This window comes from Xenopus tropicalis, chromosome 1, assembly GCF_000004195.4.
Source record: "Xenopus tropicalis strain Nigerian chromosome 1, UCB_Xtro_10.0, whole genome shotgun sequence".
Classification (NCBI taxonomy): domain Eukaryota; kingdom Metazoa; phylum Chordata; class Amphibia; order Anura; family Pipidae; genus Xenopus; species Xenopus tropicalis.
The window spans coordinates 83700060-83727139 of NC_030677.2; the positions used below are offsets into that span (position 1 = coordinate 83700060).

General features: G+C 36.5%; 2 protein-coding genes across 2 annotated transcripts; one reads left to right on the plus strand and one right to left on the minus strand.

The window, feature by feature from the left end:
• Positions 1 to 651: 651 nt before the first annotated feature.
• Positions 652 to 13257, minus strand: cops4 (COP9 signalosome subunit 4). The gene is given in 10 exon segments (NM_001016715.2): positions 652 to 1088; positions 2189 to 2273; positions 2880 to 2995; positions 4010 to 4180; positions 5220 to 5370; positions 6685 to 6838; positions 8126 to 8229; positions 10709 to 10860; positions 12006 to 12085; positions 13167 to 13257. Coding segments are annotated over 10 exon segments (1221 nt in total). The 5' UTR covers positions 13241 to 13257; the 3' UTR covers positions 652 to 954.
• Positions 13258 to 13400: 143 nt separating this feature from the next.
• On the plus strand, positions 13401 to 26708 carry leprotl1 (leptin receptor overlapping transcript like 1). The gene is made up of 4 exons (XM_002936453.5): positions 13401 to 13614; positions 18699 to 18774; positions 21889 to 22075; positions 22581 to 26708. The coding sequence occupies exons 1-4, from the start codon at positions 13599 to 13601 to the stop codon at positions 22695 to 22697; spliced, it is 396 nt and encodes a 131-aa protein (XP_002936499.2). The 5' UTR covers positions 13401 to 13598; the 3' UTR covers positions 22698 to 26708.
• Positions 26709 to 27080: the final 372 nt, after the last annotated feature.

The following is a 27080-nucleotide window of genomic DNA, read 5'->3' on the forward strand; positions in this document are numbered from 1 at the left end:
TCTTGCTTTTCTATCTTTTTAAACCAATATGTTTTAGTATCTTCTCAATAAAGGTTAAATTTTATCAGTTATAGGTGTGCCAGTTCTATATATGTGTCTTTTCAATTGATTTAAACTTGCAGGAATATGTCATTTTGTTCTGTAAGGCGTAACTAAATTTAACACTCTCTTATTTACTCTGTACAGGTATAGGACCCCTTATCCAGAATGCATGGGACCAAGGGTATTCCGGATAAGGGGTCTTTCCGTATTTTGGATCTCCATACCTCAAGTCTACTAAAAAATAAGTAAAACATAAATAAACCCAACAGGGTTGTTTTGCATCCAATAAGGATTAATTATATCTTAGTTAGGATCAAATACAAGGTACTGTTTTATTATGCCAAAGAAAAAGGAAATCGGTTGAAAAAATCTGAATTATTTGATTAAAATGAAGTCTACGGGAGACATGCTTTCCGTAATTCGGAGCTTTCTGGATAACGGGTTTCAGGATAACAGATCCGATACCTGTATATGGTTTTTTTTTTGGTTTCAGTATTACCACGTCTTCATCACAGGAAAATAGCTGTATTGCCCTGTTCGGAGACATTTGAAGATTTAAAACAGCCCAAATTGTCTTAATAAACACCCAAGAAATATTAACACTATATACACATGTAACTCTGGTTTTAATTGCAGTTTTTTTCCACACAGTTACTATTTAAATGTTAGATGCTGATAAAGTGACATTCATGCACTATGGATCTTGAAAAGCAGATATTGTCCTTTGAAATCTGTAAGCTAAATGGACTGGTCAGACAGAGTGGGTAAGGTAGAGATATTTTACTCCAGGCTTCACAACAGCAACCAGGCATATCCAAGCTGCAAAAACGGTCATCTGGTGATACTGCTTGGGCAGAGATGGGTTTGTTCTCAAATTCCAAATTAAAAAAAAAAAAAAAAAAAAAAAAAAGATTATTGCGCCATTTGAGCTTCCATTGCTTGGGCTGTCCAGTCTGGGGCTGTCTGGCTGATCTTTTCCAACAGGTTATTAACTTGAAAGCATAAGGACTGTATCTGCTTATCCCATGTTGGTAATGCTTCTCGTGCTATAAAAGAAGATATAAAAGAAATTTAAAATAAGGGTTTGTGCTGAATTTGGACACCTGTGAAATGTGGTTATTATTGCAGCATTATTAACAACAGGGGGGGTTGTATGTGTAGATCTATAAAAGATCAGGCGGACGTTTAAGTGCTTACCCGAGACATGAACCTATTTGGAGATTGTTATATTTGGTGAAACACTGTTAACAATGTTATGACAAACAAAACCTTCGAAGTGCCCCAAACGACAGGCGACTATAACATAAAACATGTTTATATTGTGCAACACAGGGGCCCTAGGTTCAATTCCTGCCAGGACAATATCTGCAAGGACCAGGGTAATTTCAGTGAGCACCACGGAGCTATCTTCTTCATTCTTTAATGGCCCCAGGCAGATACATGCACAGTAGAGTGAAAAAGTTGGCTTTTTGCTAAAGAAAAAAAAAAAAAATTTGCTTTTTGCTCTACTGTGCATGTGCACAGCACAAAGAAAGAAAATCGCTTGGTGTTTACTGAATAGTAGCCTGGGGCAGTGTAGTTTTCTGCTACCAGAAATGCCACAATACAAGACTGATTAGTACTTTATTTAGATTTTCATTACATGGCACCGATGAACTAGTGCAGTTGGCATGAGAATGTAATAATCAGCCCTGAAGCTTCAGCCTATATTACATGGGGATCTCATTTTCTGCTTGATTATTTGTGATGAACCCTAAGCTTAACGTCTCACCAGCTGCCCACAGCATATTGAGCATGTGCAATGTCACGGACACTCCTACCAAAATCCAAGATAGAGGGCTCTTTACTATTATTGAGATGCAGAACCCCTAAGCTAATGCAGTAGTTCAGTATATAAAATACAATTTCTCTAGCCATATTCGATTTTAAGGTTTACTTCAAGACACAGATTTTGCATATTAGTCAATTTGTAATAAAATCTCTTACTGTTGTGATTGCCATTGTGCTAGCAAATCTCTTACTAGCCCTCCCTTAATTTATTATGCAATGCATAATGAGGGTGGGCAATAAAAGTACTCAAGCAAATGAAAGCTTTGATTTTTAATAGCAATCTGGGCATGTGGGATGCTAGGAGTTCACTACTCACTTTCAAAATGAACGATCCCATCAATCTGGTCAATGAATCCATTCATTCGTCCTTCTGTAATCATCTGAGAAGCTATTTTTTCTGCCTGTAAAATAAATGGGTATTTAATATATTTTGTGCTGAATTCCACTTAGTGTGCCTGTACCTGGGCCAACCCAATGCTTATCCGCAGGCCTAGAATACGCTTCCCATGTGGCATTAGCTGAAATGCTTAAAATTGCCATAATACACAGCCATGTACCACCACCTACTACTGCTCATGGGCAAAAACCAAGATCCTGAAATGCTGATGAGGGGTATTGGAAGAAGGCCTAAGTTGCTAAGTGCATCAGTCAAGAGGGAAGCAGGTCAGAGGTGGGGGTTGGGTGCTGGGAAATGGGCTTGTCTGGCTGGCATTAGCAAGCACCCCATTTAAAAATGTGTCATTTTGCAATTATAAATAATATAAAGACCTTTGTGGCTGCACTAACAAAGAATACACACCGGGTGTGTATCCCCATTTGTCTGAGGCTTCAAACAACTTAAATTTTTGAGCTACCTTCCCCACCTTGCATCCAACAATCTCACACATCAACCACATCCCCTTACAAATATACATCATAAGACGAGGATACAGACAGGAGGGAAGTGTGGGGAGGGGGAAGCAGGTTATTATCAGGCCCTGTATTCCCAACCCCATGAAGGTGGTTACCTTAGCAGCTGGGATTTCTAACAAAGCTCCAAGTTCCTCAAATGTAATATTATTGTAAAGCTTGCTTGCTGATAACAAGTTGTGTTCAATCACAGCTCTGTCCAAAATACTAGAACCTAAAATGAAAAAAAAAAAAAACCTTTGTTTAAAAAGTAGCATTATTTCATAGGAACAGTAACATCAAACCATTATATAGTTCAAAGTAGTGTGAAAGGAAATTTTAAGAAGTCAGAAAGGTAAATAGAAGTGTGCCTATATTTAAACAACATGGGCAATAAAAAAAACAGAATGAGAAATGAGCTAATGCAACAACTCTTTTCCTCTAATAACAGTGAAATATTTTTGACAGCTTTTTGTAAATGTTAGAAGGCCATCATGCTAGAAATGATTACTATTAAAATGCATATAAATAATGCATTTGTTAAGATACACTAATGTTGCCACATAAAAACTTCAGTGTGCCTCACACAAAAATAGCAAACCTATACATATCTCTAATGAGAAATATCAGTTTAATGTGTATCATACTAGTGATGTATCGTGGATCTATAAAAAGTCAACATATCTTGACTTCTAAATAGCCACAATCATGTTTTTTTGCATTCCTTTAATAATTTAGCCATAATCCCACCACAGGTTATATGAACCCCCTGTAGCAGAGTAATCCCTAAGGGCAGTGGCACACACAGGGAGATTAGTCGCCCGTGATAAATCTTCGCTATTGCAGGCGACTAATCTCCTCGACATGCCATCCGGGGGATACCCGCCGCTTTGGTTTCCTGAAGTTGCCTCACAGCGATGCGTATGCCATCCCAGTGGCGATTGCCATCCCATTCTTGCCGGTGGGATGGCATGTTGGGGAGATTAGTAGCCCTCAATAGCGAAGATTTATCGCAGGTGACTAATCTCCCCGTGTGCTACAGCCCTAAAGAGTGGCAAATACAAAGCAAGGTAGAACTTGAGCTACCAACATTCCCTTTAATGTTTAAGCCATTTCCTTTAGGTTCTGATATTCCCCCTTTTCTTTCCTTATCTTGTATTCTCTCCCTTGTCTCATTCTGATGAGGAAACTCTGCACTAAATTGTTATAAACAGATACAGTAACTGATTTTTGGATTACTCTTTCTTACCATCTCCAGTTGTAGCTTTCTGATGTGGCATGAGCATAGCAGCAAACTCCTGAAGCTGATTTCCCCTTATGATCCTGTCTAGGTACATCTTTTCCAGGATTCCATAGGCCGACAGCTGCTGGCATCGCTCATCCTTAAACAAAGTAGCCAGCATTCGAGAGCGCTGTTGACCTACAAATGTCAAGTGTTGTGTGTAAACAAGTACAGGAACAATCATGACACAGCTATCATTTTAAAGCTGATGGTAGATTACTGAATTATTATCAAATACTAAAAGCATGCATCTTTCCACCAGTTTCTAAACAGCAAAGCAAGTTTTATACTTGCAGGATGGGGGTTTCTATGTATAACTGCAGCCTTCCTTTCCAACCATGCCTTTGTACCATAAGTCAAAAAGCATAAAAAAAAAAATAAAAAAAAAACTATCCAATGTTACGTAAAGTTCTTTTATTTCAAAGCTATTTGTTATAATAATGATTGTAAAAAATGTACAGTTTACTTGAGCTTTCCACAAAAGAGAGACTTACACAGTTACTCCAAAGGTAAAAACATTCTTACAGTGTTTGTATTTTACAAAACACTGGTTTACATCTGAATCTGGTTACTAAGGTATAAGGAATCTGGTTACTTAGGGTAATATTTATCATGCTGTGTAAAAAGTGGAGTGAAAGATTACTGGTGATGTCGCCCAGGGCAATCAATCAGCAATTGGATTTCAACAGTTAGAAAACCAAAGCAAAGCATCTGATTGGCTGCTCGGAGCAACATCACCAGTCATGTTTTACTCAACTTTTTACACAGCATGATAAATATACCTTTGTGTCTACTGCCATTTATAGTGGCAAGCATATAGGTACTGTACATTCTTGTATAGCTGTTGTATGACCTCAACAGTTTATCCATGAAGTCACCTCACTGAACTGCTCCTCACCTCAACTATTTAGAACTTACACAGAGCACTATTTAGTTTAAAGAAGGTAGCAAGTGAACTTGCACCTGACTAATGGAATCAGATATCATTAAGAAAAATGCAATGACAGAACAAAACTCAGAGAACTTCTGTGTCTAAAGTAGGTTGTTTTATATTAAGGCAGTGTTATGTTAGCAAATTCTCTATGTCTGAAACTTAGAAAGTTAGTAGCTGTTAGAAAAAAGGTGGGAAGCACACTTGGAGGAGATATGTAACTACAAATAAATAGGCTGAAATTACCTGCAGAAGCTAGTATAGTGCAGTGTAGTGCATGCTTTAATGCCTCCATCCTCTCACTTTCATGCACTATGGTTTTGTACGACAGCTCATTGTATCGCTGAGCAGCTTCTATGAATTTTCTCCTGTAGTCAAGCACACGGGCATAGCACACCTAGAAAGAAATGACAGGTTAAAGAAAAATAAGCAGCGAAAAAAATATTATTTCAGCAATGGTACTCTAAAAGATGATTACAATAGTGGTGTTCATGACACAGAACTATCAAATAAGAACATAAGGTTTTTATATTTATCACTCATGATGTCAACTCGATTAAATTCACAAACTCTTATGTAATTTGAAGCAGCATGAGACTGCTGCCAGTATATCCTACAACATAATCAAGGATTATGAAGGTTTATGGTGTAATAAAATCTTACACTGCATATATGTACTAGTCCCAAGAGCAGAAAGACAAAACAAACAAATGTTGATCTTGATGCTATACAAATTCAGTTCCGGTCCTAACTGTACACTTTTGTTAGTTAGAATTTCATACGGCATGTTACCTGTGGTGTAGAAGTGCTTTGATTGAATTCAACAACTAAAGAATTACCAATTGACATAATTTAAAATAATTGTAAAAAGAACATTTTATTTCTAAGCATTTCCTCTGTCCAGGCTTGGACAGATGGCCTAAGTCAGTTCCTTAAATTGTATACGTGGTTTTCTACATAGTTTAAGATAATTAACTTCATATGGTGGTAGGAAGACCCTTTTCCTTTCAAAGACCTCCATTATCTTATTAATGCTTAAAGGTTTGAATGCATTATTAGTACAGCAGGGAATCCCTTACTGTATGAATCGGTGTGAAGCATCCTTCAAATATGAGTTCCATTACTCCTACATATATGATATACATTAGGGGTCATTTACTTAACCGGCACAGATGCAAGAGTGCACCCCTTAGTGCTCCAGGGTCTGCTGCTCTTTGCACAGAGCACCATATAAATATCCAACACTCTGTTAATGTGTGGAAGGAGTGTGAGGAGTGTCAGAAGGCACAGCTCATCATACATGCCTACCCTGCCCCCCACTTGAACCAAGTGCTACCTAACGCAGGCATTTTATTTCCACTTTGCACACTGTGTTGGACATTATACATGGCTATTCTTGTGCTCAGGTTATCCCAAATTAGATTCCAAACTTCTTTTTTCCAATATGATTCAAACAAATTCAAAAGAACACTTAAAAACTGCACAATTATTTTTAATTATTGCCAACACCAGTTATCTCGCTAACCACAAAGTGCTAACTGATATTCAACTGATATACCCTCTTAGTATAGATAAGGAACCAGGGAAATTCAGTATAATTATTATACTTCAGTTAGACTTGTGCAGGCATAGCTGTTATTTAAGGCTGATATAGATTAATGCCTTTTACAAATCCTTACATTACAATCTTTTCTAAAATGCATGAGCTCACCTTATAATGGATCTGAAGCTGTTCATTGGTTGACTCATTCTGCAAAAGAGATGCCCTGTTAATATAGGCTTCTGCCTGTACAGGATCGTCATCTTCCAAGTACAGACGGGCAATTTTCAAGTAGGTCTCTAATTTATAGTCTACATTGTATTGTCTGTTGGAAAAGAAAAATGTTTTATGTAACAAAACACATACGTCATATCCAACATTCCACCCAACTTCCGTCCAACTTCCAGACTCTACTATGGGAATAAGTCCCCTTCCACTAAGAGAATAAGTGAAAATGAGAACACTTGAAGGAAAATTTTACCTGTCACTTATTGCTAAGTTGGAATACTTTGTACAGCAATTAAAGAAAATAGTTTTTAATCCTGTAAAGGTTTAAGTGCCACATACGGTACCAGGTCCTAAAAATGGATTTCAAAACAGTAGAGATTGAGCAATGAGACCAAGTATTTAATGACCCAATTGCCACTACTAAAAGATGAAGATGTTCTAAGCAAAAGTGCAGGACTATATTATAAGGCACTTTTACTTGGTCACTCATTTGCTCTGGTACAATTAAGGGATCCCTTATCTGGAAACCCATTATCCAGAATGCACACAATTACTTAAAATTGTATCTTGTAGTTGATCCTAAATAAGCTGCATAAATCCATATTGGCTGTGAAACAATCCTATTGGGCTTTTATACTCTTTAAATGATACCTGTTGTTTAAAAACATATTACAAACAACCACAAATGATGTAGCATGCTCCTTAGGGGCAGTGGCACACGTGGAGATTAGTCACCAGTGATAAATCTTCACTATTGCGGCCGACTAATCTCCTTTAAATGCCATACCACTGGCAAGAATGTAAATCGCTGATGGGATGGCATACGCGTTGCTTCGGTTTTCTTCAAGGCAACTTCGGGAATCCGAAGCGGCGCAATTAACATTCTTGCATGGCATTATGGGGCAATTAGTCACCCGCGGTAACAAAGATTTATCGCGTGTGCCACTGCCCCAAGGGTGATGCCATGTGAGATTAGTTGCCTAAGGGAAATCTGCTCAACCACTAGGGACTCCTTAAAATGCTTTACCATGAAAGCATACACATTACATAGCCTGAATAAAGGCAAGGTGTAGGTTTTCCTCTGCAGATTAGTTGCCCCTTGGGCATTTGGATAATTCCAATTGTTTCAGCTGCAGTCCAACTCTGAGTAAAGATTAGCCGATGCACATAATTCATGAAGCAGGGACAGCTACTTTCCAAAAGCTATCTGCCTTTTAGTGGAGGGCTCCTGTTTTCCTCCAAAAAGCAAATACTAATCCATTTCAATCACCTTAAAACGTAAGTTAAGTTTATCTCTATAAAAAAAAAAAAAATTAAAAAAAAAACTATAAAATACAGGTTGAAAAGCTCAACAGTTAATAAAAAATTCCTCGAGTTGACTTACTTTTGACCTGTTTCTAGAGGTATCCCCACTAGCACCTGAGCAGCATTTCTCCAGTCCTCTTCTTTCTCATAAATGGATGCCAAATGCTGTCTGACTGATGCAACCTGTGGCAATTTGACACGTTTTTACAACATTCTCATTCACAGATCAGATTCCTAAAAATACTATGAACCATACAGGTACAAAGAAATGTTAGACACAGATACCATTTCTACATAACCAGAACTGACACAAGGCTATCCAAAATACTGGATCATTTTCACACTAGTTTATGGTTTGGACTAATATAAAAAGGGAGCTAGTATCTCGGTGAACAACCATGAGACCCACCCACATTAACATTGGTATAAAAGAGAAGGAATTGCGACAAAAAAATGGTTCAACGTTGGTTTCTGCAGGACACACACAACTCATCTGTATGTTTGAAACCATTTATAAAAGAAACTAGTAAGTGAGATGAAACATAATTAGGGTACTGGGACTTATTTAGTGAGAGTAGAGACCCAAAGGACTAAACTGAAAGTTACTGTCTTTAGGATCAAGAAGAGCTTATGTATAAAGATAAACATGCAAAATGTTAATGCCTCTAGACCAGGGAACCCCAACCAGTGGCTCAGAAGCAACATGTTGCTCACCAACCCCTTGGATGTTGCTCCCATTGGCCTCAAAGCAGGTGATTATTTTAAAAGGGATCTAACGTTAAAAAGACAAAATTCCTTTTTCAGACTCCTTACTTATAAAGAAAATATACTTTCATTACAAAATCTGTACCGTTTTTATAAAAAACCTGATAGTTCAATTCTCCCTTCACTTTATTTGCTCTTTCAGCTGCAGATATAAATCTCTAGATTGCCGCTCGCTGCACTGTGGGGAAACAATCGCTACTTTGAATGGCAGGGAGGCACTGTGCAGGGATAAATTATGTTTTGTTTATCTAACCTGGCTAGCCTTAGTGCTAAACAACCCTCGCACCCTACCTCACAGCCATGCAAAACTATAGCAGTGCTGTTTGTTTCCCTGTAGAGCGGCCAGCGGCCATCTAAGATTTGTATCCGCAGCTGTCAGAGCAAGAAAAACGAAGGGAGAATTGAATGGGAGTATAATCAGTTTTTTTTTATAAAAACTGTAGAGATTTTTTAATGAAAGTTTATTGGCGATAGGTTTCTTAAGTAAGGAGCCTTAAAAGGAATTTTATTTTTTGACTTTAGACCCCCTTTAAGTTCCTGGCTTGGAGGAAAGTCTTAGTGGCATAAAAAACATCTGTACTGCCGAACAGAGTCTCTCAATTAGGCTGTCAGTTCACATAGGGGCTACCAAATAGCCGATAATAGCCCTTATATGGCATCCCCAGAAACATTTTTCATGCTCGTGTTGCTCCCTAACTCTTTTTACATTTGAATGTGGCTCACAGATAAAAAAAGGTTTGGGATCCTTGCTCTGGAGGATTATATATATATTTATTAAGAAAGGCATCCTAGAACATTTTGTGGGTACAGAATGGATAATTGAATTTTAAGGCACTTAGAAGGCATCTTTTTACTTACTTATTGTCATTATTAGGCCTTGACTTTAAACTTTGTATCTGCTGATTGAACACCTACAATTATTGGCAAAAGCGGTCATTTTATAGTCCTGTAGAGATACTTCCTGTGTAAAAATTAAACCAGTTGTACAGGTATGGGACCTATTTATCCAGAAAGTTCCGAATTACAGAAAGGTCATCTCCCATAGACTCCATTTTGAGGAAATAATTCACATTTTTTTAAAAATATTTCCTTTTTCTCTGTAATAATAAAACAGTACCTTGTACTTGATCCCAACTAAGATATAATTAATCCTTATTGGTGGCAAAACAAGCCTATTGGGTTTATTTAATGTTTAAATGATTTTTTAGCAGATTTAAGTTGGAGATCCAAATTACAGAAAGATCCCTTATCCGGAAAACCCCAGGTCCCGGGCATTCTGGAAAAAAGGCCCCATACCTGTATTCTACAGATAGTATAGTTTACCTGCTGCGTAAACCTTTGCCTTTTTGCCCTGGTAGCTTGAGTGGCTTTCCCCATGGCTACACTGCATATTTATATATTTAATAGCAATAGTTTCTGAAGCAAACAAGCAATTTTTACCATTGCAGGATAACAGCACATAATATTTAAATGCATATAAAACTATAATTTTTAATTTTACTGGTCCTTATATAACATATATTACCCCTTTATAGATGCCAAAAATCTCATGCTTCTGGAACAAAATCAAGAACCATAAAGATTCTATTTTGAACCTGTATTTGAAAACAAACGTATTAAAGGTGCCTAGTGTCAGCTTGGAAAAATGCCCTAAATTTATGACCTTGGTAAAACAATTACTTTAACAGAGGCGCTTACAATTAACTTGATTAATGACAGATATTTCTTAATTACAGCAACAGGCAAAAAGTATGTTTAGCATATGCCTCTCTTCAGTATACTACTTAAAAAAATGGGTATACTACCCTTTTAAAGATACTGCATTATATGTTTGGTTCATTGAGGCCTCTAATTTTACAGACTTCCCCCAGCCAAAACATTAGACCCCTCCTCTGACCTGTTCTTCAAATGAAATTACTCTCGGTTGTATCTTCTCCAAGGTGAAGTGGTAGATTTCCTTAGCTATGCCATCAGGCAGGCTGGGGAGGTGGGTACAGAAATCAGTGAGCAGCTGACGTGAAATCACCAAACTGACATTTTCATTTACCACTGCAAAAAAATATCATGCATTTTACTCAAGATAGTAAAGTAAACAAGTAAAGGCTTTGGTTGTCTATCAGGTCAGCCTAGCTGCTGACTGGTTCCTATCATACAGCGCAGTGTGCTGAGTGCCGCCGGCCCCCTGTACAGCCTGGGAATGGAGGAATTTTTCAATAAATCAGTCCAAAGCTTTTTTAAGACCAATCCTTCTATATTTAGAGGAGTATTATGCATTGGTACATTCTTTATTTTTACATGATATGCCTCCTTTAAATCAAATCCCAGCACACACTACCATACTTTTATAGGCCAAAGCAATATTAAAATATTATATCAAACAATAAACATTAATTGCAAAGTCGTTTTCCAGGGCAAGGGGCCCGGGTTATTGCAAAATCCTGTCTAAGAATTAGAATCTTTCTGCCCAATAATCACATTCAGGCCTAATACTGCATACATAAAGAAAACTACTGCAGCATCTTCTAATAAAGTTTTGATAGTGGCAAGTTAGCTGCACATGCCAAGAGTAGAGTGAGATAGCTCTGTTGAAAGTTGTAACCCCTTTAACTGCAAACATGATTGATTTGAGTGGTAAATATGGGTTACAGTAGGTGAAATACAGAAACAATGTTTTGCACAACAGTTTACAACTAAAAGAGGTAGTATACCCCCTTGTTCAATCTAACTTCAATAAATAGGGCTTTTGCTGAACATACTTGACCTTTGCTTTAGTTTCCCAGTTTACCCTGGTTATCAAAAAAACAAAACACAAAAACTATATATTATTTGTGATTTACACAACGGGCAAAAAATATTTTCAGCAAAAGCCCTACTTATTCAACTTGCACAAGAATAAGGAAGGCTCAAAACAGTCATTCAAAACAGTTGCAGAGGAGACATTTTGACACCCCTGGTGGTAGACACTGCCATTATGTTGTGAAAAATTCTTATTCCTCATATATGTGAATCTTTGGGTTTCCACTGCCTGCACACACACACCACTTGCACTCACATTTCCTATTATCATATATAATATATGATATATATTATATATTATCATAGATAATGTAAGTCAGATAATCTATGTCAGATAATTACTGAACCCATTTTCCCCAATAGTGCAACCCTTTATACACCCAAAAATACAAACATACTTGCTTCAACAAAAGCTTTCAAGGCTTCAAGTTGTTCTGGGCCAGGAAGTTGGAGTGCTTTATCTAATATTTGTCGGTACCTATAAAACATGAAAGATAAATTAACCAGCACTTAGAAAAACAATGGGGGATAATATAGGAAAACATATTTTTGGCTTCTTGGACTGTGTTTTTGCAACTCCTGTCAAGTAAAGCTTGAATTCAAAATCCTGGTCACTCTATAAGGTTTCAGTTTCAATTTAGGTTTTTATTTCCACAATATACTTTTAGCTACTTGGTGCAACTACCGTCCACTAGGTGCTTATTCCCCCTTCCAATTGTTCATCACACTAACACTCATATCTGACAGTTATCTAAATATACTAATTTATGTAGATAAACAAATATTAATGGTTTACATTAATATGAATATTAATTACATTTGCTTATGTTTGCCTTTATCTTCTTTTTTTAAATAATTTATGAATAAAGTGATATTTAAAAAATAACAGGATAGGATGGAAAGTGCGAATGCAAATTATCCTAAAGGTGTAAATAAGTATAATTATGAAAAGTTAAACGACACATAAGAAGAAGAAAGTATGAATGGCTGGGTGAAATGTAAGACATAGAAATAGGGGATTAAAGGCAAAAAATTGTGATAGGTATGAGGAGGAGATATAATGAATGAGGAGTGGGAGATCTGTAAAGACTGTAATAGCTGCAGTTTGTTAGTATATCTTCTACTGGGGGAATTGTTTTCCTCATGTGGCTGCAAATGTACAGTAGGAACATCTAATCTGTGCAGTAGAAATGTTTTATTGAACTTGAAAAAAACAATTAAATGAAATTGAAATCATAAATACCAGACACCTCATCACGGAACTCCTTGACTGATTTTACATTTATAATGTCAGATCTGGTTTATATTTACTTGTTCACCTTTTCTATCCATGCTAAGCCATACATTGGCTCGCAGATAACAATTCAATAAGCGGTAACATCACTCATCTACACACAATATAATCATTTCCTTTCTTTCATTTGAACATTTCTGCCCAATAGAATTTTTGACTGGCACTAAAGCCCCCTCAGAGCACTAACCACAAGCATATGCACACTTATTAGTTCCTACGCGCTAACGTAAATGTGTCCCAAAAGTTCTGTTAGCGGCAAACTCACTTTCCGGCGAGATCCTTATGCGATCCGCTAGAATTCATCAGTTGTGTAAGGTCTTGTCTGACAGAGGCTGCCATCTTGCTTTCTGCTCGGACACACTGAAACCACTCGGAACTATAGCGAAATGATTCCGGTGTTGCAGTCACGTGACCGCTTAGTATAGGACCTGCGCTACGATAGGTTAGGCGCTCAGACAGGAAGTGAATGGTGGGCGGAAAAAGATGGGTTGTGACTACATGACCGTGACGTCACGAAGGTCCCTTCCGAGGATAGGAACTAGCCGCTACAATGCGAAAATCGCTCCATTCATTTTTCTGAGAGGTTGTCCCCTGGTTTATTTGTGTGGGTTCTGAACAGGTCCAGAAATTCTTTCGCTCCTGTCTGCAGAATATTCGCTTAAATCTCTTCTGCTGCAGGACCTGTGTGCTCAGCTTCATGGCAGGCATAAAAGGTAATTGCCGCGGATTAAATCGATGCAAGCATCAAAGCAATATGTACTTGACGCTCTCGTTTGTTTATGTTGCTTATACATATAGCTCACAATACATGTAGCACGATATCTCAGCAAATTAATGACTGGAACAAAATGTTCGATATTTGTTTAGCTCTGTACTTCAAAGGGGATTCATGTTGGTAGATTTTATTAGCTTTATTTTTCTGGTTTCTGTAGTATAGTGTAGTGTAATATTTTGCAGTCTCTTTGATGCCTGGACAAGAATTTACTGGCACAAATCGTACTTTAGAACGTTTGGTATTTCTAGAAGATCTCCACACAAAAACAGCATTTTGCATCATGGAAGACTTGGGATACTATGCAGCTTTGAATCATTCTACACAAAAACAAACCTTTTTTAGGTGGAGTTATCTTTAGAGAGAGACTGTTAATGTTTAACAATCCTGAAGGCTACTCTTGTTTATAAACACAGCAAATTGCAATAAACTGGGCATACTGAACAATAGTGACTACAGTAAGCTAGTAATGCTAGTTAGTTGGAGATGGGTGTTGATTTTTTCCTAACTCGCACATCACTAGTTTGGTGCTGTTTTACCAGTGCATAATGGTGCAAAGTTATTTACAATGTAAGTCACAATTATGAGTAGCTTAATTGGTTTATATATCCATTCTAATAGTAAGTATAAAACACTTTAACTGCTCTATAGAATGTAACTTTTGCTGATTATTGGGATACTATGCAGCTTTGAATCATTCTACACAAAAACAAACCTTTTTTAGGTGGAGATATCTTTAGAGAGAGACTGTTAATGTTTAACAATCCTGAAGGCTACTCTTGTTTATAAACACAGCAAATTGCAATAAACTGGGCATACTGAACAATAGTGACTACAGTAAGCTAGTAATGCTAGTTAGTTGGAGATGGGTGTTGATTTTTTCCTAACTCGCACATCACTAGTTTGGTGCTGTTTTACCAGTGCATAATGGTGCAAAGTTATTTACAATGTAAGTCACAATTATGAGTAGCTTAATTGGTTTATATATCCATTCTAATAGTAAGTATAAAACACTTTAACTGCTCTATAGAATGTAACTTTTGCTGATTATTGGGATACTATGCAGCTTTGAATCATTCTACACAAAAACAAACCTTTTTTAGGTGGAGATATCTTTAGAGAGAGACTGTTAATGTTTAACAATCCTGAAGGCTACTCTTGTTTATAAACACAGCAAATTGCAATAAACTGGGCATACTGAACAATAGTGACTACAGTAAGCTAGTAATGCTAGTTAGTTGGAGATGGGTGTTGATTTTTTCCTAACTCGCACATCACTAGTTTGGTGCTGTTTTACCAGTGCATAATGGTGCAAAGTTATTTACAATGTAAGTCACAATTATGAGTAGCTTAATTGGTTTATATATCCATTCTAATAGTAAGTATAAAACACTTTAACTGCTCTATAGAATGTAACTTTTGCTGATTATTGGGATACTATGCAGCTTTGAATCATTCTACACAAAAACAAACCTTTTTTAGGTGGAGATATCTTTAGAGAGAGACTGTTAATGTTTAACAATCCTGAAGGCTACTCTTGTTTATAAACACAGCAAATTGCAATAAACTGGGCATACTGAACAATAGTGACTACAGTAAGCTAGTAATGCTAGTTAGTTGGAGATGGGTGTTGATTTTTTCCTAACTCGCACATCACTAGTTTGGTGCTGTTTTACCAATGCATAATGGTGCAAAGTTATTTACAATGTAAGTCACAATTATGAGTAGCTTAATTGGTTTATATATCCATTCTAATAGTAAGTATAAAACACTTTAACTGCTCTATAGAATGTAACTTTTGCTGATTATCTGTATTCAAATTTTTGTGCTGCTAACATCAAAAGCAAGCACTACCTGCTTGAGTGGTGAACACCTTTTGCCAGGAGGTGCACATGTTCTTCTTTTTGCCATAATATTTATTTCTGAAGTTGCATTTGGATTTTTGTTGAATGAAGTGGTCAAGCTGTCATCTGAGACACAAGAACAAACAGGGGAGATATTTTCTGTATGTTTTGTCTGTTAAAACCTTTTTTGGATGTCTGCTTTTTTTTTTTGTTTTTTTTTGTTCACCATATAGTTACAAGAAATGAGAAGATTTCAAAAGATGCCCTTCTAGTTGTCTTACAGAAATCGGCACTATTCAAGAAAGCAATGCATTATTTTACCGTTATGTTAGATTCCCTATGGGAATAGCTGGCTATTTGAGATTATTCGGGTCATCAGACTGTCATGTGACAAGCTGCTGAGCGAGAGTAACTTTTTTTAATTCCTTAGACAGCGATCCTATTTATTACTCTGAAGTCACAGAGAAAGAACTTTGTAATTCACTTTTTTTTTTTTTTTAAATATAGTTTTGCACTGTTTTTAAATATATAACCATTAATTTAGGTGTGTGTCAAAACATTGGTATGCTAATAGGAGCATCAACTATGGTTATTAAAGGACAATGTAACATTTGGAAATACATTGGATAAATATGAAAGCTGCAAAAATTGCAGCTTTAATGATGCATGTCTAGTGTTTTACTAAGTGTTAGTTCTTTTGAGGAAGACCCGTCAGTGAATTTTCCTGTCCTTTAGCAGAAAGGTGTACCTATAAATTGTCATTTGGTGTAGCGATGTATGGGGTTGACCTGTGATCCATAGTTTGCCATTGGGTCTGGTAGGTTTGGGTTACAGTTTGGGCAGCCATTGCAGGTTCCGGTTGGGTGCAGGTCAGACTGGGAAAGTACACTCCTCTGTTCCTGAAGATAGCCTTGGAACCACAGATACACACACAAGCAGCATACGGAGTGGGAAGGTGGAGGTCCTACAATGGCAACATTCTGAAGGTTATGGATGGGTGTGGATTAGGGTCTGGGCTTTTCCTAACCCACATATCAATAGTTTGGTGCTGTTTTACAAATGTATAATTCATAAAAAATACATTTTTATGAAACCAAAGTTATTTTCAATGTAGGTCACAATTGTGAGTAGCCAAATAGTACTGCATTAACCCTTTAATAATCACAAAACACTTTACAATTTTTCTTTTCTTTGTGGTGCTAACATCTCAAGTGAATGAAAACATAATCTCTGAACTTGATTTGTAATAACGCATAAAACATGCACAGTTTTCTGAAAGAGGTCAGCCGTGGAAGAATTTAAAGGAGACGGAAAGGCATTTTGGCATATTACTGCCAATAGATTAGTCACATTAGTGCCACCTAGAATGCTATATTTATTCTTTATTTTTATGGAGAAAGCTTCAGCATACCTGATTAATCAGCTGTAGAAGCTCCCTCCATTTGTTAAAGATAGCAGCTGCCATTTTAGCTCGGTCTTCCTAGCTTCCTGCTTGCAGCTCTAGGCATTGGTAGTTGAGATGACACATTCTGAAGGGAGGGGGGAGTGAGATCTTATGGGAGTGGGGAGCAGGGGGAGAGGGAGAGAGGAGCAGACTTGTGCCCCAAACCTGACAGAGCCCTAAAGGAGAGGAAGTCTGACAAAGAAGAACATGTGTACAAAAAAGAAGCATAGAACTCCTGTGTTTCTTTTGATAAAGAACTCAGTGCTGCTTTTCTGTGCTTATGGCTGTATTTACATAGATCATTCTGATAAAGCTTAATTAGTTTTTACCTTTCCTTCTCTTTTTAGGGCTCTGACACACGGGGAGATTAGTCGCCCGCAACAAAACTCCCTGTTCGTGGGCGACTAATCTCCCCGAGTCTTTTTTCGGCGATTTCGGGAAATCGCGCCGCCGCATGTGCCTTCCCGCCGGCGACTTACATGTTCGCCGGTGGGATGGCGGGTCATGACAACTCGGGGAGATTAGTCGCCCGCGAACAGGGAGTTTTGTCGCGGGCGACTAATCTCCCCGTGTGCCAGAGCCCTTAGGGAAGTTGCAGCACTAAAAAAAAGAACAGGATTATCACTGTTTGCACACAAGCACAATTGACTAAGCTGGTAATTGTGGTGTGTGCCTTCTGCAGTTGTCACCCCAAAAATATGTCTGTGCACTTGCCAAGTGTTGGCTTAATAAGTTGCACAGTTTAATACTAGTTCTTTCATAAATCAGCACAGCCAGTTATGGAAGTGTTGGATTCTGGAAAATGGTTTCCAATAATTCAGTGTAGGTCCATTGCATACAGTCTATAAATTATATTTCTGAAACACTACAAAAAAAAGCACTGGAACTAAATGCTACTACAGGAATCTTTTTAGATGCTGGTGAACTTTCCCTTCCAGCATGTTGTGTGTTAGTAATTAAGAAAAAAGTCATTTTCACAGTAAAGAATTCATATAGGTTAAATTAAAAACAAAAACTGCACAGCTCTTGTATTTATTTTGTAATAACCGAGTTTTGATTTAAAAAAACAAAAACAAAAAAAAACCTGTGACTTCAAGAGATGCCTTATGAGGGTCCATACTTGATACTTATGCATTTCTATTTTTATGCTTGTTCAGATTGACAGCCCAACTCTAACATATTGGCACCTCCAGTCATTTAACCTTTCGTATACAATGAAAAAAATTGTAACAGCACAGGAGCACAAAGAGATTTGTGCATTTTTGGTGGTTGTGCTATGTAGTTTTTCTTTGTCCTTGTTAACAGATTTTAATATTTGTAGTGCACAGAAAAAAAAAACAGCTCCTGCATCTTTTTTTTTTTTTTTTTACACCTGAGTTGGGATTTAAAGATTGTTTTTTACACCGCAGTGGTTGAAAGATGCTCTTTAAGGGAGAAGTCACACTAGGTCAAGCTAGAACACCACATTTATTATTCTTTATTGTAGAAAGCTTTACCAGACCTGAGTAAACAGCCCTAGAAGCTCCCTCTGTTTGTTTAAGATATCAGCTGCCATTTTAACTTGGTCTTAGTAGCTTCCATGCTTCAGCTCTGGCTGCTAGTAGCACAGATTACAGCATAGTTGGGAGGGGGAGAGAGACTCATGCCGTGCCCTGTAGGATTTTTCTAAGAGAAGGACTCTTCCATTATTGTAACATTGTGTGTGTAATAACCATCAACCTTATTTTTTGAATTTAGCTCTGGTCAGCCTGTCGTTCGGTGGAGCAATTGGACTGATGTTTCTAATGCTGGGATGTGCTCTGCCACAATACAAGTAAGACTCTCCGAAATAACATTATTTGTCTAATTTGAAGTCTTATTTTCATTCAATATAAATTAGTCGTGCATTATACATATATATCTCCACATATAAATGATGGAGCACTCGTTGGACTTCAAATGCATGCAAATGTTTTCTCAACATTTTAAATCCCACAATTGTTCCAATTAACACGTGAATATGCTTTTTTGGAAGCGCCTGGGCCATTGTTTTTTTGTGAGTGGACTGCCACCAGCTCTCTCACTATCTATCTATCTGCAAGGAAAGCAGAATAAGGTACCGATTTATCAAAATGAGAGGTTTTTTTTCACGATTAGAGAAAAAAGTGGAAAAAAAGCGAATGCGACTATTCTTGAGATTATTCGTAAGAAGAACCACAAATAGTCAGTATTTATTAAAGAAAGAATTTTCAGTCGCCAGAAGAACCTCGGCAAGGAAAAAGCTGGCAATATTCAATAGAAGTCAATGAGAATTGTCTTAACGCCTTTATTTATTTTCCCATTTTTAAAAAAATTGAGGTTTTTTTTAACTTCATTGAAAATTAATGGAACAATGTGATTCTTGCCAGCATGCAACTTTTTTCTGAGACAAAATTCACACGAGAATATTCTGTCGCACTTTTCTCTTAAATAAGCTAGCATTCGAGAAAAAGTGTCTCACGAGTTTTGTCGCAGTTAGTTTTTTCACATCTGCAGTTGATAAAACTGCCCTAAGTGTCAGAGATTCATAAGATGCTAGAGGGAGTTGTCACTTGTGCACTGGAGTGTGTTACCAAGACACACAGGCCAGGGTGAGCAATCTTTTTGGCAGCAAATGGGAGCTAGGGAGAGGTTTATGGGGATTAATCTCTGACCACTAAAGGGCATAATACAGATCTTCAATTGTACCCTGCAGATATTAGTTGATAAAAATAATGAACATAGAAAATAATTATATTTGTCAACACCGATTGAGTGCATTCTTAGCATATCTGGAGGATATATTAAAGGCTAACTGAGGAAGTTAAAGTAATCACTTGATGTTAATTACACACAAATATCATTTTGTTCCTTAACTAGCTCATACAAAGGGTAATTTTAGATGTTTTGCTTGCTGTGATTTGTAATTTCAAGTAACACAATATATGACCCATTATCCAGAATGCCCGGGACCTGGGATTTTCCCGAATAAGAGGTCCATAATTTGGATCTCCATACCTTAAGTAGGATTATTTTGTCCCCAATAAGGATTCATTATGAGTTAGTTTGGATCAAGTACAATGTACTATTTTAGTATTACAGAGAAAAAGAAAATAATTTTTAATAATCTGAATTATTTGATTAAAATAGATTCTCTAGGAGATGGCATTTCTGTAACTTGGAGCTTTCTGGATAACTGTTTTTGATTTAAAGAAATTTAGGAAAAATATATTTATTTTATTGGTAAAGCAGTATAGAGTATCCATTCCCTAGGATAAACGAAGTAATCTAGCAATTTGTAAAAATATAAAGCATTATCCCTGCACTTTGTCTGACTGTGCCCAGATAAAGGTACACTGCACACACATTACTTAAATATATCAGTAGTTCTTAGGTGCATTAAATAGATGCCGCTATATGCCACCTGTACTTTTAGGGGCACATTTGCTGAGCAATTTTGAAAAAAAGTGGATTTTTTTTACTTTAAGATATTTTCGAGATTTATAAATGTGTTTTTGCCAATACTCAATTTTTCTGATATTGTTTCTTGAGTTTCGAGTTTTTCGTAAATAACTACCATAATTTGTGATTTATTAATGTTTTAGTTAACTTTTTTTGTAAAAAAATTTTTGGGCACGTTTGATCTTTAGAGTACCATTGAGCCATTGAGTCCTATGGAGGCTTAGAATAGTAGAGGAGTAGCCTATCCTTGACACATTTTCAAGAAAAAGTTAATCCCCTCATTGTTTTCTGTTTCACCCAGTTTTAATGGGAAGTTAATCCCTTCATTATTTTCTATTTCACTCAGTTTCAAGTGAAACATTATTGTTTTCCAGGAATGAGTGCTCCTAAAATGGCTGCTGGAGCAATTCATGTTTAGGCAAAAAAAAATAGGATTCATGGAAACTCTACATTTTTGAGTTGTAACGATACATTCATCTTGAAAAATTTGGGATTTTTGAATGTAAACTCTAAATTTTCATACGAACTATTTAAGCATTATCGTGATATTTTATAAATACAACAATGATCGAGTTTAATTCGAATTTTTACCATGTTCAGTTTACACAACTGTCAAGGCCAGAAAAAAATGAAATTTAGTAAGTCAGCGGAAACACTTAATTTCTTAAACAATTTAGTAGAGTCTTGAGGCATGTACAAGAAGGCCTGACACAATTGGGCTTATTTATCGTTTTTTGAGTTTGTGAATTTCAGTTTGTTTTTCTAAATAAAATAAACTTGCATATCAAATGGTCGCTTATTTATTAATTAGAAAAACTTGAATGTACTTAATAAATACCAGACATTCGAGTTTTTGAACCATAGCTCAAATTTGTGTTTTTTTAAATAAAAAAAACTTGAATTGAGAAAAAAAAAATTAAACTTGACTGTTGATTAATCAAAGTAAATAAAGAGAGGCCCCCCCCCCCCCTGTTTCTTTTTGACTGTTCACAGAATCTATTGGCCTGACCAGCTGTATTGAGGAGGCAGCACCCCACGCTGGCAATGCTGCTTGGATATAACTATTGAATAACTACACTAAAGTTCTTGTTGATTACACACTCTTTTGTTAGCAACCCCTTGTTTTGGATTTTGCTAGGTAAATAAAGAATAATTACCATAAGTCTTTATAGTAGTGATGAGTGAAATTTTGCACCAGGTTCGCCGTGAAAAAACGGCCATAGACTCTAATGGAACTCTATCTGGTCTATGATTTTGGAGTTCAAAGAAACAGAGATTTGGATGATTTCCCCTTCCAAAAGATTATCCAGATTCTTAGTAGGAATTATTTGAATGGAGGGTTAAACTTAATAAACCCTTTTTAACGTCTTCTATGTATTTGTTTACAGAAAATTAATCTTGATGCACTGCTATTTCTATACCTCAGGATATTATTTTAAATATTCACCTTTTTTCCCCTACTTTTTAGCAAGTACTGGCCACTTTTTGTCTTGTTCTTCTACATTCTTGCACCAATCCCATACTGCATAGCAAAGAGAGTGGTAGATGACACAGATGCAGCAAGCAATGCTTGCAAGGAGCTTGCTATATTCCTCACTACTGGCATTGTTGTTTCTGCATTTGGACTTCCCATTGTATTTGCCAGAGTACAAGTGGTAAGTTACAAATACTGTTCTTGAATTTCATTTATTTAAGAAAAAAATTTCAATAATTGTTGTATTAATGTTTCTGTGCTTCTTTCATTCCCCTTACCTATACTTTACATTTTAAAACCATCTTTATCAGTTTTGTTGGCTTTTTGTCTGTCATCTGTATTTTGGGGGCAGCTTTACAGATTGCATCACCAAAATAACTAGTATATACACTGTCATCTACCTTTAACGAACAAGGCCCTTTTTTGTGTGTTGGGCTGATGTGGTTGTAAAGGGGGCAGGTGACCTGAGGGGGGGGGGAGGGGAGGGATTAATTCCCCTTTAACTACTGCTGTTCAATTCAGAACTGGACAAGTAAGTGCCCCATTTTCTACCAACAGTTGTCCTTTTATAATACTGGTCAGACAAAAGTATAAATGGAATCAAGGTAATTTTTTGGTGCTCAAATTAGTATTTTTTACTCTTATTTATGTCTTTTATTCAGATTTCTGTTCTTATCTATTTACAGATTGCGTGGGGAGCGTGTGCTCTGGTTCTTACAGGAAACATGGTAATTTTTTCTACCATTTTAGGATTCTTTTTAGTCTTTGGAAATAATGATGACTTCAGTTGGCAACAGTGGTGAAGTACAATTGTGCAGTTGTTCGCAAGCAACCATTATGCTCAATATGGTTTCCATCCATTCAGCGGAAAGAAGGAATAGAGGGCAAGGAAATAACCAGTTTCACCCTGGGAGTAATATGTGGTTTCTGAAATATAACCATACCTTTTGCCATGGACATGCAGAGTGGCCTGTCAGGAACGCGCTTATACCAAGAAAATATTCTTCCTTCTATTTTTCTATTTTTTTTTTTTTTTTTTGCTGGTTTTTGTTCAGAACCTTTCCTGTTTAGTTTTGGTCTAAGTTTTCATTCTTTTTTTCTTTAATTTTAAAACAGTATTTTTATGTTGGACTTTTTTTTTTTTGTACCACTGAAGTTATGGGGCCTTAGGGTCTATTGAGTTGGGACCACCACATACCGACCACTAGAGATATAGGCACTTTTCATTTATAAGCCACTTTAGAGGCTTTTTCTTTACATTGACTGTCCATAGCACTGAAATTATACAAACAGTATGTCCTGTTTGCCTTCCTGCACAGCTTGCAATAAGTTTTTGTTCTTGCTTTTTCTTATCAATTTAATAATAATCTCTGCCCCTGCATGTTGCATGTTAGTAGCTAAGAAGGTTTGTTACAAAAATAATCTCATGTATCTCTGGTTTATGTTCTGGTTTTCCTTAAAGGAGAAGGAAAGGCTAAGTCACTTGGAGTTGCCAAAATGTTAGGCACCCCCAAGTGACTTTAATTGCTTGCCTTTTACCCCAGGCTGGTGCCCATGTTAGGAGAAAACAGAACCAGCCTGGGTTACGTGCAGCGAGCGCTTCCTTCTGTGTCAAAATCCCTGGGCCGGCGCATGCACAGTAGAGCGGAAAGCTGACTTTTTTTGTTCAGCTTTTCACTCTACTGCACAAGCGCACAAAGAAGAAGAGCACTTTGCCTTTCCTTCTCCTTTAAATATTTAATTATTTTAGAAACTCATTTTAAACTATTAAAATATCCCCTTATTTTATTTACAACATACAGTGATGTATGAAAAGGCATCAGACTGCATTAGTTTTGGTTAAGACTCCTGTTACTTTGAGTATTGAATGAGCATGAAATGAAGAAAAGCCAGGGAACCAAATGAAAAATACTGTAGGCAACTTAGTAGCAGGCCCTAGCATTTTAGGAGCAGTGTCCTTATACTTCTTCAAAGAGAAAAAAAATGTATTGTTCATACTGCAGTATATTCTTTTAACACTGGCCATACATTGAAGATCCACACAAGATTCACTATACGAGCAGCAAATCTTGGGCCATTTTTGGACACCCACGTGGTGGAGTGAATCAAGTTTATCTGGTTATGTGTACCACCTGAGCTGACAATTGAATCACTTACTTACCTGATACTCTGGGCCATTGTTCCTGTTAGCAGAAAAACTGCTTCGGCCTGGGGTTCTTCTCAGCGAGCACCACAGAACAATCCTCTTCCTGCTTCTTCTTTCTTCGTGTGGATGTGCAGTGAAGTAATAAGCCGGGCTTTAACAAAAAAGGCAGCTTTTTCACTTTGCAACACACGTTAGCCACTGGGTAGTAAAGAAAGACAAGGTGGAAGAAGAGGATCGTTCTTTGTTGGACGCTGAGGAGAACCTTGGGCCTGGGCAGTTTTCTGTTAACAAGAGCAACCAGCCCAAGGTATCAGGTAAGTAAATACACTCAATGTGGGGTACCTAACTTTTGTCATTCCCCCCCCCCACACCCATGTAATTTCACCGTTGCTCCTCCTTTAAAATACGCATATGTTTGTGCAAAATTTGTTAAAGACAAAGCTACATGTAAAACAGTTTTTTTTATTTTATTTTAGTTGGGAGCTTCCCAACTACAGCAACTATCTTTAAAGTGGACCTGTCACCCAGACATAAAAAGCTTTATAATAAAAGCCCTTTTCAAATTAAACAAGAAATCCAATATAATTTTTTTATTACCACATCCATACCCATTATAAAAGCATTTAAAAATCCCAGCTGTCAATCATATATTGCCTGCCTCGCCTCTATGCCTTAGGCATAAAGGTGGGGCAGAGAGTTACTTTCACTTTCAATTCAGAACTTTTTAGATGTTGCTGCTCTCCTCACATTCCCCCTCCCTCTGCACCATGTAATTTTGTAACCAGTGTACGGACATGGGCATCAGGTACCCCCATACGGGCAGAGAAACAAGATTTTGGCAGGATGCAATGCCTGCTTTGATAACAGTGTCCACAAAATGGTGCCGGCCTGCTTGCTGCATTTGTGAATACCAATTCATTCCATTTTCTTATTTTATTTTATAAATTAAAATAATTTATATAGTGTAAGTTAAGTTTATTTTGCTTGACAAACACAATAGAAAACAATTTGAAATTATTTCTTAAGGTGACAGGTCCCCTTTAATTATGTTGTTTTTTTTACCCCATAAAATACATTGATAAAAATGTAAGTTATCATTAAAATATATCACATTACATAACACCTACATGGGGTAGCATGGAATAAAACATTTTTTCTGCACTCCTAAAAAAAAATACATCATTGGTTATTTCATTAAATTGTAATACAATCCAATGGTGAAAGGTCAGGTAGGGAAAAATAACCTGCTAGTCTTGTGCACAATACACTGACTCTCCATAGTCTCCATTTAATTGATGAAAAATAGCTTTCTAAATAAGTATATTCAAGCTTAAGAATTTGGCCTTTTGGAGACAATTCCACATTATTTTTTAACCATTTGCTCAATTATATTCTACACTGAAACAAAGTCAAACTGGAAAAACACATGCTGCATAACATAGGGTGTTAAAAGGATGTTACCGCTTAAAACAGTTTGCTCCATAAAGTGTATTCTGTACTTTATTGAGAAGACCCTAATACATTTCAATATTGTTAGATGTTGTTGGATGACTTTTGGGACTGTAAGTAGAAAAAGTAGATATAAACCCCCTAAGTAAAAGTGAAATGGCAGTGAAACTGGTCGATAGATTAATGGATGATTTGGGATGTATCCATAAATCCCATTAAAGTCTTCGATAACCGGTGCTTCAACTTTTGAGACATAAGTAGTTACATTAGAATTCTGTCCTCTTAGTATTTGATTTGTGCTGCTGTTTGTCAGTTTTAAAGTTTTGTTAACTCCCTGTATCCATGCACATGCAGACTGAAAATTTGTTGCATAGTGGAGGTTCAACCACTGCAAAAGGTTGACTTGAAAAATGAATTTAATTTACAATAAGGTTATTATGAAACTTGTAAAATGTTTTATTATCCCATTAAATATTATAGCATTTTTTCCTCGGAGTATGTACTACCCTTATGTATATGGTTTACCATCTTAGTTAGTCCCTCTGTGTCATTTTAGTTTGACTTGACTAGAACAATAGACTAAGATTTTCAAATCTGACTACTTGTGTGCACAGACATGCCAAAGCTTATTCATATATATTAGAGGGGGCTGCTATATTTAAATATATTACATATGAAGAAAGTATGTTCATCACTATGATGGCTTACCTTAACATTACATTTATGATCTTTGCCGCAAACCTCAAAGGACAGTTGAAGCAACCAAGGCATTATTGCTTTATCATATGTCAGAATGTTTTTATAAATGTGTATACCTAATGCATTTGACATTATGAATATTGCTATTTTATGACTTGAGTGAAAATATGAGTTACTTTCCTTATTAAAAATAAAAGAGTAGATTCTTTGAAGGGGAGCTGTTAAAAATGTTATATATTGTTTATTGTTAATTTAAAAAACATTTGTGCTTCCTTTTTGTTTTCTGCAAGAGATATGCATTTTTTTAAACAACAGCAGGGAAAAACAATTACACTGACAGACCTCTTCATATTGTAAAATTCTTAATGCTGTGATATATTGTTTTAGGAATATCTATTTCTGTGTATATTTAAATTTGACCAAACAAATAACTGACTATTGGCAATCTGTGCAACTATAAAACAATAGATAACCATACCAGAAAAATGTAACTTTTTCAATAAAGTTGTTTAAAATACCAGTATTTCCTAAAGCTTCTTTTATTGTTATATAAACTATTTTTTTTAAAACTTTTAAAAGGGATCAAGTACTCGGAGTGCCATTTGCTTAGTTCTTTAGGCAGTTAATGGTTGCCCTGTGTGGAAGTGATCAGCAGTCCTATGAGTGGAAGAAACTATGAAAGTAAAGGGCATGTTTATTTCTGACTGACGCTCCTACACCTGTTGTAATGTCAAAAAACAGATTGCGACTGCTGAGAAATCCATACAAACTAAAATGAAAGCAAAAGGAACAAGAGAAATTGTATTCAGTTTTTAATGCATGTATGTTGGTGATTTGGTTATTTATGTGACAGGCAGGAAACTGAATACTGTTTTTTTATACTGAGACTTTA

Bases quoted from the DNA above. Each gene is read 5' to 3' on its own strand.
- leprotl1 (XM_002936453.5), top strand. The intron at 18,775-21,888 runs GTAAGACTCTCC...CCTACTTTTTAG, and splicing joins TGTGCTCTGCCACAATACAA to CAAGTACTGGCCACTTTTTG. The intron at 22,076-22,580 runs GTAAGTTACAAA...ATCTATTTACAG, and splicing joins TATTTGCCAGAGTACAAGTG to ATTGCGTGGGGAGCGTGTGC.